Source organism: Emys orbicularis, chromosome 5 (genome assembly GCF_028017835.1).
Source record: "Emys orbicularis isolate rEmyOrb1 chromosome 5, rEmyOrb1.hap1, whole genome shotgun sequence".
Lineage (NCBI taxonomy): Eukaryota > Metazoa > Chordata > Testudines > Emydidae > Emys > Emys orbicularis.
Genome location: NC_088687.1, coordinates 87,806,551 through 87,824,126, shown reverse-complemented (window position 1 = coordinate 87,824,126; position 17,576 = coordinate 87,806,551). Strand labels below are relative to the sequence as shown.

At 41.0% G+C, this 17,576-nt stretch overlaps 1 protein-coding gene across 1 annotated transcript in view; it reads right to left on the bottom strand.

Annotated features, from left to right (window-relative positions):
• Positions 1-280: 280 nt before the first annotated feature.
• Positions 281-17,576, bottom strand: part of FGL1 (fibrinogen like 1) — a 46,770-nt gene continuing 29,474 nt past the window's right edge. The window contains exons 4-8 of the mRNA XM_065405639.1: positions 14,756-14,918; positions 7,168-7,265; positions 5,086-5,174; positions 3,931-4,118; positions 281-440 (exon numbers count right to left, since the gene is read on the bottom strand). Coding sequence (XP_065261711.1) covers positions 281-440; positions 3,931-4,118; positions 5,086-5,174; positions 7,168-7,265; positions 14,756-14,918 — 698 coding nt within the window. The remainder of the gene's footprint in view (positions 441-3,930; positions 4,119-5,085; positions 5,175-7,167; positions 7,266-14,755; positions 14,919-17,576) is intronic.

Below are 17,576 nucleotides of genomic sequence, written 5' to 3'. Positions count from 1 at the left end.
CTAAGTATTCTACATGGGTGAAAGTTGCCATAAACCCTGGATGAACTTTGTCTGGTCTCTTTAGCAATCCTGTACACATTATTTGTATCTCTAGGCTCAAGGCCAGATTCTATTCTCATTTATACCCATATAACACCACTGATTTTAATGAAGTTACTCCAGATTTATACAGGCATAAATGAGGCAGAGGAGGGAGGGTGAAGGGAGAAATCTGCCCATCTGGCTTAATTTGGATGGATTTGCTAAAAGATTAACTGGATGAATTATATTAACCAGATATTTAAACAACATTGGGTTCAAAGTCTGCTGGTCTGACCTTCATGACAACAGATTTCAGAGAATACCACCACCCATGCCATGTGTACCAAACAATTCCATTGTCTGTCTTTGCTGTATAAGGTCCTTTGTAGTACACACCATTCAGGTTGGAAGTGTGACACCTGGTGGGAAAGAAAGGGAAAACAAAAATAAGACATTCATGTTAATTAAGCAAATCTGTTTTGTCTAAAAGCTTCAGGGATTTGTAGTTATTGCATAAGCCAAAAAAATCGCTATGTTGATGACAGTCTAGTTTGACAGCTGCAGGAATTTGCATTTGTGGGGCTCAATGCCACTAAACAATAAAGGCTAAATTAGCGCACAATTTCAAGGGTTCTTAGCGGCATCAAAACAAAAAGTGCTTTGTTCCTTGACTCCATTCCTTTAACACCATTAGTTCCCTGACATTTCACTTGCTAATCTGCTTCACTAGAGAATGTTTCCAGACTTGTTAAGATCATACCTAGCAACAAGGGTATGTGGCAATGAAAACTTTGTGAAAGGAATGTGGCATTGTTCCTCTGTTTGTTGTTTTGGAGCAATTACTCTAAATCCTGCATTTACTGCCAACACTTGGAGTTTCACATGAAAAAATAAGAATAATCTTCATCAGCTCAGCTATTAAACTACTGATTTCATATTTGTTGGAAAAATATGAAATCTCTCTACAAGTTAAATATAGGCATTCTGGCAATCCTCCAATAGCTGGATCATCTGACTTACCATTTTAATTGGCATCCTTCTCTGGCTCTCTAACACATTGCAACAGTATAAGTTATATTTGTAACGGTCAAAGAAATATTTTGCTATGCTACAGTCCCTCTGCCTCATTAATTTTGTTTCCATGAAGAAGGAGGATGTTGGGATCATTGTGACCATATAGACAATTACACTTTTTTTTTTTTGGCAGGATATTGTAGTGAATCTGTTTAGCTGTCGCTCCAGTACTAGATTATAACAACTGTTGAGTCGGTATTTTGTTGTTATACATTATGATGGATTTTAGAAAGCTGTCTTTAGGTAGAATTCAAAAAAGAAAACAATCCAGAATGAGCCTTAAGGATATAACTATTGGCAAATGTTAGTCTCTCTAGGTATGTTTGCACATGTTTACACTTAACAGTTACAAAGAACTGAAATAGAAGCAATAATAAAAAAAGCCATATGTTAAAATTCTTAGTTAGCTGGTTGTCCATTGCAAACACTTTTTAAAAATTGAATCATGCCATACACCAGCTGAAAGTTTATGACCTGCAGATATAAAAGGTGGCTTTGATTTTCAAAATGATAAATCGGTGACAGAACTGACATGCTCAATATGTCATACACTTTCCTTACTGGGTAGGCATTTGTTTACTTTGCACTACTCACTCAAGCACAAACTTCCTTAGCAAAGGCATAGAGGGTAACATGTGGTGACTAGCTATTGGCCTTCTTTATTGACTCCTTTACTGCATTCCCTTCTTTTGGTGGAAATGGACACAAGTGGATTTTTTTGAAAGCACCATGAGCCAAGAATAACAACTCTTAAATTGGTGCTGGGGAGCAAAAAAGCACAATAGCAAAGCTACACAAATACTGTGTAACGGTCTGTACACAGAAATAACTCGACATGCAGAAGAAACAACTGGCATATGATTTATTGATTACATATGTTAGGTACTCAGCTTATGCAAAATAAAAATTCATAAAGGTGTGCTTTTCTTAAAGTTACACTGCCAAACCTGGCAGGCTCATGTACACACCTTAGAAATAGCCTGTTTCCATACCTATTGTCCTCCTGATTTCTTAATTTTTTTTAAGGCAAAAATTGCATTTCAACAGATTTTAAATAGAAAAACAAATTCCTACTCAGCTGGGAGACCCTATATAAACCAATCCAGAGCACTAGTTCTCCTTGTGATTGTTAATGTGAGCATGACAAATGAGTGCTCTCAGTGCTTTCATTTCACTGTGCCTGCCTGCTTTGTTCTTTTGTGCAGGCAGAATACTGAAATTTGCAAGCATTCTGCTGAGTGTTTCAGTAGTAAGTACTTACTCAACAAAATGGCAGAATCAAGGAAGTGGGGTAACCTCATTAGCAACTTTTATCTTTAACCCAGAACATAGTTGCTACAAGACAGTATTATCACTTTAAGAGAGAGAAAGATCCACAGCTAATAGAAACCTTAACTGCAAGAGCTAGCTATCTGTGGTATTTATATGATATGAATCATAATAGTACATTAGATACAAAGAGCTGTCAAATCCTGTCATGCTGCTATTTCCACAAAGGTATAATGCTTTTGCCTGAGCTATCAGACATAATAAGAGATTTGTTTTGAGGAAAATGGACTCAGTTGACTAATAGTCATTGGTGATTCATCATACATGAAAGCTGTGATATGTTACCACAACCCTATGTAATTTTAGGGCTGGAGGTTCATTTAATTGGGAACAGGATCACAACTGATTTTTTTCTATATCTGTAATTGTAGCTTTAAGTAGAACTGAAACTCAGTCCACATGTGGTTTTCCTATGATATATCCCAATTCCTTGCAATATCCATTATGTTGATTCTCCATCCCTTGCATATGCTAAAAGATAAAATTAATTTTGAAACAAACCTATGAGGTGGTTACAGGTAATGAGATCGGCCTAACTTATCGTAGTCCTCTCAAAGAAAGTGGTATTGAATTTTGGGAAGTGAGGGGTTACAAAGGGTGACACAGAGAGAGACACACACTGGAGCTGATCCTGCCTGGCAATTCTTGCCAAGTGAACTGAGATTGCATTGTGATAATATGCTTCTTTGAACTGCCTTTTATAGCTATATATTGCATAGCTTCACCTTGTAGCTATATTTATCTTATTATTCAAGTGAACCTATATAGATAGTTGCCCATATATTCAAGGCCAAGGTTATTTATCATTTATGTTCAATCTTCTGTGTCACCTTGCATATACAAGTATAAGAAATGTTACATTTTAAAAACTTTGACTTCATCATATTTAAGGAAGTTTCCTTCTCAGAATAATCTCTCTGATAACAACCCCTAATTAAGGGGGGTGTATTTCCATCTTGATGAATGGACAATGAGCTTGAGACCCTGTGAAGTGAGGTGAAAAATGGTTCCCCTAACATTAGACATCTATTAACTCAACCACTAGCACTAACTTGTCATATAGCCTGCACAAATGTCACATCTGGTCTAGTTAAATACTGGGGAAATGCAAGAATGGGAAGCAGTGGTAATGTGTGTTCAAGATGACCTGCTTGAATGAAAGTCAGAGACCTTAAAGAGAATCTGTACATTGGAGATAGAATAAATACAGTTAGATGGACAGCAAGGTGAGAAGTTGGAATGCAGATCCCAGCACATAGTAAATCCCTTCTCTCAGTCCAATGCAAGTTGGAGATGGTGTGATACAGGGTATCAGTCCAGCAGTTCGTTCAAGGGTCAGACTCAGCCATGTGGGCAAGTGCTGAGGTGTCTGTGATAGGGGTCAATGACAGATTTCCTAATTACAATTAATGATACCAATCCTACCTAATATCATATGTTCCTACCTCATATGTAATCAGGAGATATCATAATCACTAGTATTGGTATTCTCATTAAATACCTGACCTGTTAAACCACCAGCCAGCTGTGTCCTCCTCAGCACAATTCCCTTCATAGTTGTCATTGTCTCTGTCTTGTGTACTAAATTTCATTCCTCGGTGATCAGCCCACCATTTCACTTCAGGGTGAAACCCCCCAGTAAGGGAGTCACCAGCTGTGCCAGAGTATTCGCCACAGCTCAGCTGGTATGAGCTCTAATGAAAAATGGGGAGAGAAAAATTAGACTAATCTCTGGGTGTTATTAACAAATATGGGTATTAACTAGGAAATATACATTCCATTCACTGTTATTTAATATAAACTCAGAAATGGCATGTCATTTAGCTCTTGCCATTTAAACACAGTATAAAAGGCAACTGGGAGGATGCTCAGTAAGACAAACGAATTTTCAAAAACTTTAAATAGCTGTCTATAAAATAGGCTTTTAGGGTTCAATTCTGCAAGGTTCCGTGTGGCTTCTATAAGCCGTTGAATGCTTTTAACTCCCACTGCCTCCAAAACAATGGGATTTTACATTAGTGATCGTTTAGGATACGCAGCACCTACCAGGAGGCATAATTGGGCCATTTGGCCCCAATTCAGCAAGGTACTTAAGTATTGCCTAAATTTAACCATGTATAGTCCTAGTGAATTTACTGCAACAGGACTACTCATATGCTTAAAATTAGCCACATATTTAAGTACCTTGCTGAATTAAGGCCTTTGTTAACAAAGAGTATTCTCTGTGATTTACCCTTTAACAGAGCTAATTTTGCTTAATAAAAACTTCATCTTATGTTGAACATTTTCATGTCAAAAAATCTTTATAACCAACATCATTGATAACATCAGCAAAAGTCATGAAAACAGTCTGTTATTAAAAGGTTGCTGAAGAACCAGAAAACTAATTTAAAATCTTTAAAGACAGGCACCAAGTATGATTGTGTGAAATCAATTTAAGAATTTAAACCAATGTGTTATTACATTATCAAAAATTCTAAGGTCTTGGTGAGAAAGGAAATGTGTTAATAAGAGATATTAGAAAACCATATATGTATATGAAAGTTGTGGAATCTATAATTATATGGCCTGCCATAATATTTTTTCTGTTGCCTACAGAATCCAAGCTTTCATTTAAAAAATGAATTTACTGATTAATGAAGTTATTCAGTATTTTATTACCTCTTCATCAGCAACTCTGAAGCTTTTATATTGTGCAAATCGACGTACTCCTTCGAAATCAGAGAGATCGATTCTTAGGGTATAGTTTCCTTAGCAAAACAACAACAAATATTTATTCATGTTAATTCAACCTCTCTCAGCATTCCTCAGAATAAAGCCGTTGTGTTATACAATAAGACTAAAATCCTATTTGTTTCTTCTTTTGCTCCCACAAGCCTTTTTATTTTCACATTTGCATTTACATATTTTAAAAGTTATGGGACAAATTCATATGAATAAAGATCACTGCAATTTCTATAAGAAACTAATATTATTCTGGCACCATCTTCTTTAAATTATGCTCCTAAAATTGTTTTAAAATAAGGAATAGCAAGAAATGCTTAAGTGTTGAGGAAGAAAGAAGATTAAAAGGTGTGGAATATACTTCAAGAATACAGATTATAATAGTCACTAAGGCCTAGAGATGACATGTGCCTGCCAGTAGTGAGCCGGGGAGGGGAACAGAGTGAGGGCAGCCAGCTTCAGCAGTCTTACTGAGCATGCGCAGTCCATGTGAGCATGCTCAGTACAAGCCAAGCAGCAAATCTGGTGGGGCACGTCACCCCGCATGCCGCCCCCCCCACCCCATGCGTTGCCTCTGCTAAAGCTACATTTTCTAGTGAAGGTCTATAAAGGTGAGCGTATCACAGATTACAATGCTTGGAGTCAAACTTTAGACATTTTACATTAATTTTTACTAGTATTTCTCCCTTCACAAAACATACGGGGCTGATCTGTATCAGAAATTGATGGAGTTACAGTGGTACAAGTTTTCCAATATAAGCCAGCAAACCCTCACATTGGTAGGATTTGTGAGTTGCTGATGAAAGTAGGAAAGGGGATCCAGCCATAATCCTGGATTTGCCCTTCCTCAAAGTTTGGGGAAATTTGCATTCAAATCCAAAATTTGAGGCTTAGAGTCCTCTGTTTAATTTACTAATCTACAATCAGAGCCAAATCCTCAGATGGTGTAAACTGACATCGCTCCAATGACTTCAATGGAGCTGTGCCAAATTTAAACCAATTGAAGATATGGCCCTAAATGCATAGAATAAATTCTTCTTTCACTTACACCCATTCAACCCCATTGAGCTGGACTTCTTATCTAAGGACAGAGTATATTCAAAGGTTGATTGAGCAATGAGGGGCATGGTGCCAATGTGAACTGTCATCAGAGTAATTTAGGAAGTCTGCCTTTTGAAGGTTTTGGGAGGAGGAATGAGTAGACTAAATTGAAGCATAAGATCTAACAAGCAGTAATTTAGGCCTGGTCTACACTAGGAAATTAGGTCAGTATAACTCACACCCCTGAGTGATGCAGTTAAACCAACCTTACCCCCATTGTAGCTACTGCCTCCCAGGGAGGTGGATTACCTATGCTGATGGGAGAACCCCTCCTGTTGGTGTAGGTGGCATCTTCACTGAAGTGTTACAGTGGCGCAGCTGCACCAGTGCAATGTTTTAAGTGTAGACAAGCCTTTAGAGGAGGTTATGTTAGGACAATAGGAGATTAACTGCCTTCAGTTATTAGAAATATGGAGACACTGTTAGCATTCCCAGAAGTAGGAGAAATAAGAAAACACCCAGACCTGCACTGTCAGTCAGATTCTGTCACATATGTGGCCACTACATGTCCTGACTAAATGGAACTGATGCAGTTCACTGACTGGGTCAGGACTGTCAGTTAAACTGATTCAGTTCTGCTTGGGGAAGGAAGGATCTGAGAACCACTTGAGGGCTTGGGGGACGGTGGCCTTATGAACTGCGGAGCATTGCTCTGTTGAGGCTCTCTGCACACCATTGACACATTGGCCCAATGAGAGTTTGAATCCTTTATTAGGAACTGAGATCCAGATTCTGATCTAATTTACACTTCTGTAAATTCTAAACGACCCCATTCAAACTAGTGGTGTGACTCAGGATTTACACTAGTGCAAATTGCATCAGAACCTGGTCCTGAAAGAGCAAAGCAGAAACAGATGGTAAATTTTCCTGTATTGCAAAGGCCACTAAGGAAGAAAAATATTTCTGTACAAGTCTTACCTTGATCGGTGAGATAGTGAAGATTTTTATTTCCAAGCCAGTATTCACCATTTCTCAAAACAAAATTTCCAAAACCTTGTTCATAGTCATCCCAGACTCTGAAAATAAAATTGAAACTAATGATTTGGGATAATCAAAGAGAATAAAAAGTTTGCTAGGAACTACACAATTTTTTTAACGTCACTGTCTTATATGATATCAAGTCACTAATAAATGACTATTTGGGGCATGATTCTGACCTCACTTACCCTGGTTTTAAACTAGTGTATTGACTTAACTGGAGTTACTTCTGATTTACACACATGGAGGTGGGAGGTCCTTAGTTTCTTATGCTGGCAGCTGAAACCCAAACTAGAGCTGGGTCTCCAGAAACACAGCCACAATAGCTTTTAAGGTCAGAAAGTATCATTATGACCATTTTGTCTGACTTCCTGCATAACATGCTTATCTAAATTCCAGTAATCATCCCCCAAAATTGTACAACGAAGAGACACTTCCTGGGTGACCACAGCATGAAAGTCTATGTGTAGGTGTGTCGCACACAGCATTTCATCAGAAATAACATAACTTCTGTGATTTGATTGAGTAGCTTATGAAACTTCCACAGATCTAGCTGCTATTGTTTTGTAAGCTGTAGCATCACCCTGCTTTTCCCACCGTTGAGCTAGGGGCACATCTCTTGATTGGCCCTGCCACTTTTGAGTCTCTCTCTGGTCCCTACATTACTGTAGTGAATGGAGTACTAGAAATACTAGATAGACAAAATGGGTTGTTTCTTTGCCTTGCAATGGACCCCAAATCCAATGAGCCCTGACTACAAGTGCTGGGTTCAGGATGGATCAGGTGGAGAACAACCTGACACTCAGGCTCGAGTTGAGTCAGGCAGTCTCTGAGCACCAGCTGCATCGGAGGTTGGTACAGCAGTGGCTGCCTGCCCCACTCCTGCTGGCTACTGCCGCCTCACTGTGCTGTGCTGACAAGTTGCCGTGCCTCTTTTTCCACAGCATGCACAGCTCCGGGAGGCAGCAGTGGCCAGCAGGCAGGGCATGCAGCCAGACCCTACAGGAAGGAGCCGTTCGGAAATAGATCTGGGGCACGGAGAATGGGGAGCGGGAAGGCCCACCAGCCTGACTTCCAAGGCTGAGGTGGTGGCACTAACACAGGTCTTGGGAGAGTGGCCCTGGAGAGGGGGAAACTGGCCACCCTTCAGGTGTGCAGTGCTGGCTGGGGCAGGGAGCAGCTGATGGGCTGTGGTGGGAGAGTGGGGCTGGGGTAATTAACTTCAATGGCTCTCTGGAGAAACAAAGTAAAGAAAATGCATTCTGGGCCAGAGGTTTGACCCTTGCAACCTGCCAAAACCCAAATACTAGTGTCAGGTATGAAACAACCCCACATGCTTGGGCTGGGTTCAGATTGGCTGTGGTCAAGTCAGGGTTGGGTTGGGCTTTAAAATTAGGCTTGAGCAGATCTTTATTTTTCCATCTCTAGAGTGACCCTAAGAGCCCCCTTTATGCCAACAGGCAAAGGCCACACCCAACACGCTGTTGTCAGAATATTTAGCCAAAGAGTGTCTTGTGAGGTATTATGTAAGAACTGGTGGTACAGTGGTCCCTAATATTACTGTGTGATGTATGTGCAGTCGGTGTGTAAAGACTTGTGTATATGTGCTGGAAATATATTCCTAAAATATGTTCAAACCAAGCAACCTGAGTAGAGCAGATAAACAGGTTTGAAATAGACAAAGGAATGTTGTTTCACCTGTTTACCTTTGTCTCCAATGTAAATTGAGCAAGGAGAGGCCAGAGACAATGGAAGTACATTTACAGGTAAAGTAAATGAAGTGATTAAGCCAACTGAAAAAGAAAATTGACCAGACGATGAGGAAGACAGCATGGTGTTTACACACCAGGAGAGGAGAGGAACTTTGTCTGTGTTTGCTTTTCAAAGGTTTCCTGGACTATAAAAAGAAGGGGCGAGAACCCCTTAGTTATTCATCACTTATGGAACAAAAGGGATATTACCCTCTGATTCTGCAAGTTTTATCCCCTGGCCTGAAGGGCTAAATATTTTGGTAACCTGATGTAAGTGAGAACTGCTTAGGCAAAGATTGTAACTTGCTAAAATTAAAAGATTTAGTGACTGAAATGCATGTTTTGTTTGTAACCATACCTGTCTTTTTCTCTTGCTTAGTATCACTTAAATCTCTGTACTTTATTAATAAAAAAACAACAACTTATTCTTAGTTTTACTATAACCCATTTCATTGCTGCTATATTTAAGTGAAGAGTGAGTCCTCAGGTAACCTAACAGGCTGTTGTGCACACTGTCTCTTGGAGGCAGCAAACTTACTTAACTTCTGTAAGAGGGACTGGACACTGCAGAAAGACATCTCTGGGGAACTCAGGAGCTAGGTTTTACTGATTATTACCTGCAAGGAAGGTTTAGAATGGCAGAGTCTCAAGGAATTTGCTGCCAAGGCAGAGACACTGGTGTGTCAGGGAGCTGACATACAGTTTAGCAGTAGCAAAGCTCTCACTTGCTGAGGCAGAGGAGTAACACAGTGATTTATGGTTCTGAGTGTCCTGAAGAGAGTGTCCCACTCCTTCTGTGGTCTTGTATAAATCACTTACTGTAATCTCGTTGGGGTTAATACTGATCTCAGTTACATCACTGTAAAGGCACAGTAATTCAATTTCAGTCAATCAATTAACCAAAACCTTATTTCCCCCCATCTGAAAAATAAAAATAGTATTGCTCACTTTTCGCCTACTTGCAGATGCTCAGCCTCTCTCAGGATCAACCCCCCGCCCCCACAAGGGTATTGTGAGGACTAGTTATGTTAATACATAAAATGTGCTGAGTAGTTTTTAGATTAAAAGTACAACAATTCCAGAAGAACACTTTTCCTACTGGTATTTAGTGCATTTAAAAAGGGAAAATAAATTAGTGAAATAGAGCAAAGACACAAAATTACTGTAGATATCAACTGACAATAAAACCAAATATATTGCTAGCTTATGTCATATGAAATGGCAATATATGACTGTGAAAATGTGCTAATAATTAACTTGCCTCAAGATTCACTTGTGTTTCTGTATGTTAAAGTATTGTTTACTGGTGACTGTAGAGATATCTAGCAGTGAGGTTTAAGAGTTTGTAAAAGAGGCTAGCCAAGCATGCCCTATGATATACATAATGGATAATACAAGGTGTACTCACTACAATTAAAAGAAGTAAGCAAAGTGTCAGACATTTAAAGATCTTCATTTACTACAGTGTGTTATTACAGACTAGGTCATGAGACTGCAAAGATTATCAGGAACATATGGGTAACAGGGTAGTGCATGTAACATCATTAAAGTTAACTGAGTATGAATTATGTAACAATATTAAAACCATATTGGACTCAGTATGGTCTGGCAGACTGAACACAGGGCTGGGAATCAGGACTTTGAGCTGCTGAATTCTAAACTTCCCTTTCCCAGATTGACTTACTGTGTCTCTAACCTTTTTGTACCTCAGTTTTCCCCATTTATAAAATCAGGATAGTAATATTTACTAAAACTAGTTAAAATTTTTGTCCAAAAAAAAAAATTGCCAGAAAATTGGGTTTTCAACAAAATAATTTCTCCCCAAGTAGTACCTGCTTTACATAGAAAGTTTAAACTTTTTCATAGACCCTTCATGCCTGAAAACCTATTTATAAAATAAAACAAACCACAACAAAACCCACAGTGGCGGCAGGTTTATAATTTTTGGTGGTGCCAAACTCCCCCACAGGTCCAAGTCCCACATCCCCCACCTGCCTTGTAAGCTGATATCTATATTTTTAAAATAATGTAAAAATGGACTGGAAACAATACATGTTTAACAGTTTCCCTGTATTACACAATATCACTATTGTAAGAAAAATTTATTTAACTAAGAATATCAACTTTATTAATACTCTTTTGAATACGGATACAACCAAGCACTCTTGGATCAATAACCCTCAAAGGCAAAAAGCTCTGTCTGTCTAATTCACTATTGTACTCCAACCACGTACATCTTGATAGATTTGATTGATGGAAGCTCCTTTTCTTATCTTTTAGATTTGCCGCATCTTTCTTTTGTATAACTTCAGCTTGCAAGCTGGGTGTCGAACTCAGGCATCACTTTGTTCTTTTTCTCTGGGTAACTTTATTAAGAATTTATCCATTGTTGATTATTATTACACAAAATTAATAGGGTGCGGCTGAGGGGTTTGGAGTGTGGGAGGAGGCTCAGGGTAGGGCAGAGGGTTGCCGTGTGGGGGTGAGGGCTGTGGTGTGGGGCTGAGGATGAGGGGTTCATGGTGCAGGAGGGGGCTCAGGGCTGGGGCAGAGGGTTGGGATGTGGGGGGATGAGGGCTTTGGCTAGGGATGAGGGCTCTGGAGTGGGGCTAGGGATGAGAGGTTTGGGGTGTGGGGGGGCTCGGGCAGAGGGTTGGGGTATGGGGATGAGGGGTTCATGGTGCAGGAGGGGGCTCAAGGCTGGGGTGCAGGCTCTGGGGTGAGGGCTCTGGCTGGGGGTTTGGGCTCTGGGGTGGGGCTGGAGATGAGGGGTAAGACATTCCTTTCCTCTCCCAGGCTGGAGAGCAGGCAGAACTGGCTTATTGACATGGCTGTGCAGAGCATTACTACTGGGGATGTACACCAATTTAACTGGATTTGTTGTTTTAACTGTTACACAACTATTTCAGCCTAGTAACCAAGATGAAAGGAATCTAAAAGGGTAAAGCTTCATTAATGTGCACAGGGAGGTAAAAGCAAAACTCTATTGTTGGGGACATGGCCAGCCTGAAAGCCTAATATTGTAAACAAGTATTTCTTTACCTATTTATGATTTTCTCACAGTCTGTGCATCTCTTATCTTGGACAATGAAAATCAATTAAGGTGCTTCCAAGTTCTCAGTGCTGTAACGTTTGGGTTGCGAACACTTGATGGAAATTTGTCCTTGCTGTAAAACCAGTGTTTTCAATGGAATTTAAAAGAATAACGGGGCAACATTTTTCTGTGGGTCTTAAGGGTTTGTTTTTATAAAACTAATTTTTTAGATAAAGTGGAGTTGTCACCTTACTAAGGGCTTGTTCACACTGGGGTTTCACATGGAGATAAACTGTGCCAGCACAAGTCATGGTTAACTGGGCATGGATTGTTTACACTAGGGGCTTGCACAAATGCAGCTTTGTTGGTGTAAAATAACCAAGTGCAGACAAGGCCTACAAATCAGACAGTCTAGCACCCACAGCAATGCACCCCTAAGAATCACTTATAAAGAACAAAGGAAAGAAATGCCAACTCCTAAGCAAAGAATGGGGCTGGGGATGAGGGGTTCACAGTGCAGGAGTGGGCTCAGGGCTGGGGCAGAGGGTTGGGGTGCAGGGGGGTGTGGGCGCTGGCTGGGGGTGCGGGATATGGGGTGGGGCTGGGGATGAGGGGCTCGGGCAGAGGGTTGGGGTCGGAGGGGTGAGGGCTCTGGCTGGGGATGCGGGCTCTGGGGTAGGGCTGGGCCAGGTATGAGGAGTTCAAACTTTGGGGTGCAGCAAGCAGGCTGCCCTGGGGCTAGGGCCAGAGAGGAGGACTCCCCCCAGCCCTCTCCCCACCAGCAGCAGCGAGCTCTGGGGGAGGAGCCTCCCTCTCCTCCCCCTCCCTCCTGGCACGACACTCACCCAAGCCCCAGTCTGCTGCTCAGGATGTCCAGACAGGATAAGCCCCCTCAGAGTCGCCTTCCGGGGGAGGGGGGGAGAGGCCTGCCATGCTGCTGCGCCTCCTCCCTTCCTCCGCAAGCACAGCAATCAGCCTACCACTGGCACTGCTCCCTTAGCCGGCAGTGGCCAGCGAGGGAGTGCAGCGCGGAGCTGCAGGGGGCAGCCACCCCCCTCTGCCCAGGGGCAGGTGAGGCAGGGACACTCCAGGGAGGTAGGCAGGGGTGGCAGGTGGGGCCGGGGGAGAGACCCAGCCCCAAACATTGGTGGAGCCAGGCCCCCATGGCCCTGAATTTTGCTGGAGCACGGGCACCATGGGCCCATACAACTCGCCAACCCTGAAAACCCATGCACACACAAAAATGCCTGAAAACCAATGAGATTTTGTTTTTCAGCCAAAAATTGAAATATTTCAGCCAAGTACATAAATATTTTGTTTCAGATATGCCACCATGGTGACTCATGAGAGTTGTAGTTCAGTTGCCTCGTGTTCCCATTCTCCTCTATATGTTGGGCTCCCCAGCCAGACTCCACCTCCCATGATGCACCACAGCCAGGGATTCCCTAATTCCTGTGGTACATCATGGGAGATGTAGCGCAACCCAGGAGCTTGGCCTATAGAGGAGAACAGAAGCATGAGGAACCTGAATTACCACTCCTATGGGGCACTGAAACGTAATTTCTGAATCAAACTACACCTCTACCCCGATATAATGCTGTCCTTGGGAGCCAATAAATCTTACCACGTTATAGGTGAAACCACGTTGTATCGAACTTGCTTTGATCCGCCGGAGTGCGCAGCCCCACCCCCCGGAGCACGGCTTTACTGCATTATATCTGAATTCGTGTTATATCGGGTAGCGTTATATCGGGGTAGAGGTTTATTTTGGTTTTCAATTTTTTGCTGAAAAGACCAGGTTTTCCACAGAACACTCTCTCCTCCCCCATTTTCCAACTATTTTTAATATATACTTACCTGCCTCACAGAGTTGTTTTAAAGGATTCCCTAGTTTAGTATTTGCATAGAACTCTAAACATGTCAAATACTATGGCAGTGCTTATTAATGACATGAAAATGAACTTAGTTACACACAGTGGGACAGTGGTGCTATGAACATCTGAATTACCACAAATACTGCTGTAAAAGAAAATACCCCAGTGCAGCAAATGACCATTTTTGCTGTGGCCTACTATGGTTAGAATTTAATGTGTCTGTAGTGTTAACTACAAATAATTAGGCCAGTGTTCCTGATAATCAGTGGGTGTTCTAATTAGAGAGGATATAGCCAGAATTCATTTGGACAGGATAAATGGGGAAAGGAACAGCAGCTCATAAATCCAATTTAGGTATATTGTCCCCTTTCCTAGGTACAGCATCCAGGTACTTACATACCCCCACATCATCACAGTATCAGAGCACCTCAAACATTATTGATTTTATCCTTGCAACACTGTGAGGTAGTTACTATTATCCCTGTTTTACAAATGAGGAACAAAAAAATTAAGACCCTAATTCAACAAGATACTTAAATATGTGCCTGTTTAAAGCACAGGTGTAGTCTCAAGGGCTTCAGTGGATTGTTGTTAAAAGATGCTTAAATGTTGGGTTCATTCTTAACTACTTTAAATTGGGCCTAAATAACTTACCCAGGGCCACACAGAGTCTGAGGCAAAGTCAGGAGTTGAACCAAGAACTTTGGCATTCCAGTCTGGTGACTTACATACAAAACCATCATCCTTCTCTTTTCACCGCTGATAGTCCCTTACAGGGATAGCTTTAGAGTTAATGGTTAACTTGGTCCCCCCTGGCCTTGGATGCCTGCGATTTGTTTGTAACTATAACTGCTGGCTCCAACACCTACCTATCAAATTTCTGGCTGCCATCAGAACGTCTCTGAAAAACAGTCCAGCCTCCCCCTTCTGACATGTCACAGTAGGCGAGGAACGCACTTGGGCTCTGGAGAGGTTTCATCTTGTAAAATCCACTGCGTTTATGTCCATCGTTGTAGATCTCTGCACAATCTGCTTTCAAAATATCAGTTGAAAACAGATTTTTTCAGTCCTGTACTTATTAGTAAAAACAAGCTTCCCAAAGAGGGACCTTTATCAACATAATCAATGTATGGCAAAAATATAAAACTTGCATATTATCTTTGTGTTTTTATCATTTTCATCAATTACCATAATTACATGTTTGTACAGCCTCCCCAAATATAAAAACACCCACTAACTTCAGTGGGATTTCCATGTACTGGGGGGGCTACAGAATTTTGCTCATTGTAGAATAGCCACAAACAGCAGGACGGAATCATCACTGTTAGGAGAAAAATAACAAACATTGAACCTGGTACACTATTGCACCTTTTACAAAATAAGTCCAAACTCACTTACTCCAGTGTGTAAAATGTTCCCATGTGATTTTATACTATTTTGCTCTTACTTTGCATTGGTATAAGTGACTGACTAAAGTTCAGGGCAACGGGAGAATCGGGCCCAATGAATGCACAATAATTATATAATTCTATAATCTTTTTTTTCCTCGTAGGAATTAATTTTTATATGAAAGAGTTCTTTGTTTATATCTAATCTACCATCAAGCTGTCAGTTACACAGGAAAGACGTATAATTTTCAACTCTTTCTGTTTTTCCTGGCAAAGGTAGAGGTGATTAACTGTAAGATTTACCTCTCAGAACTTTATCAACACGTTGGCTGGGATTCAGCCAACATTTTGTTTTTTTAATTGCATTTGCTGGCCAGTTTAGAACATTCTGAACTATTTTCTTTCTCCCTTGTGAAAGCCCCAGTGCATTTTAGACCAGAAAATAAACAGTTTATACTGAAAACAAATTACTGTGCTAGGGTTTGAACAGACTATAGTAGAAAAAAGTAATGTAAATAAGATCTAAGCCAGTCGATGGGAGGAATGTAAAGAATGTTTCACTAGTTTAGAGTATAGCCTCAAATTTTCAAACACTCATGATTTTCTCAGCCGAGTCCCAAGTCTGCAAAGTACTTAAGAATGTGCTTAATTTTAAGCACATGCTTAAGTGTTTGGCTGAACTGGCACCTAGCTCCCTTAATTTACATTACTTTTTAGTAAAAGGAAAATCCTGCCTCCTCTTCTACGCAGGTGGAAGAGCAGGATTTGACGACCTAACACCAGTTGCATCCACTGTGCATGATGGCGCTCAGCTCCTTGAAGATGCCTGTGCATGACTATAGAGCTGGATTGGGTTTGGGCCCTGTGGGGCAAGGACCTTACCGCCTCATTTTTCTGTGAAATGCCCTGTGAACTGTGGATGCTATACAAATACATAACCACCCCCACCAACAATGATATTACTCTTAATAAATACAGCAATCCAGTGACCTTTACTCCTGTATAAAGGGGCCAATAGTATTGCAGGAAGGGAGATTCTCCCCCAAATACTGTGGGGTGAAATCTTGGTTTTAGGGGTTGGCACAGGGAGGAGGACATGCCTTTATTATAAGAAGGCATGTCATGCTGTAGGATGGAATATACATAATATACACTGGAAATTCGGCTATCCAAGCATCCAAACCTTCCTGTCTAAGAAACTGCTTGTGTCTGTATTGACTCTTCCCCTGATATGGGGAAACTGTAGCTGAACAGTGGAGACAGCAGCATGCAGAGAGGAGAGCATATTGGGCACACTGGACTAAATTCACTCTTGGTATGATTCCATTGACGTCAATGGATCTACATTATGGATAGATTTGGCCCTTTAGGACTCAGGTAGTAGGGTGACCAGATGTCCCAATTTTATAGGGATAGTCCCGATTTTGGGGTCTTTTTCTTATATAGGATCCTATTACCCCTCAGCCCCTGTCCTGATTTTTCACACTTGCTGTCTGGTCACCCTATCAGGTAGTGACAGAAGGAAGAGAAGATTTTATTTAGAATTGCAACAAACCTGCTGTACTCTTACAACACAAATGTCTTTAAAACTATTAAAGTAGCTTCATCTTTTATAGAAACAGAAGATATTCAATATGAATCTGTGATTAAGCTTTTCTCTTTCTGAACCCTTGACTGCTAGTATGGTGCCTTGGACTAGAACAAGTGGCTGACAATTTATAACATTTTAAGATATCTTCTCATGGGTGTGTTATCCACCTTAAAATGCCCTTCAGCTGTAACAATATTTTTCAGGCCCTAAAAGAGTCTCACTGTCCTGTAAGCATTATAGATGTTAGATCAAAACCAGAGCTTCACACCCAGCATGGGTTGCTTCCACTGGCAGAATGGTTTTAATAATGAATGTGATGCATTGTTGACAGGACAAATGGGGAAAGGGAGGGATATGTTTGGGACTTTTTCTTTATAGTACCAGAGACGACAAAAACCCAACCATAATTAAGTTCTCCATATCTTGCTAGTTAATGTGGCAATAATGTGTGAAATATGACGTTCTGAATATTAGAAGAGATAATGAAATGGGGCCCGATCCTATAATTGTGCTGAGAGACCCTGCTGATTTACTTCAGTGGGAGTTCAGGGTACTCAGCACTGCCTTCCTTTCATCCACCTTTTGTCTCGTCCATTTTAAAGTGCAAGCTCTGCATAGCTTTATGAGGTTTATGTACAGTGCCTAACACAATGAGGCCCTGCTCTCAGTTAGGGCCTCTAGATGCTACTTTAAGACAAAAAATAATAACAG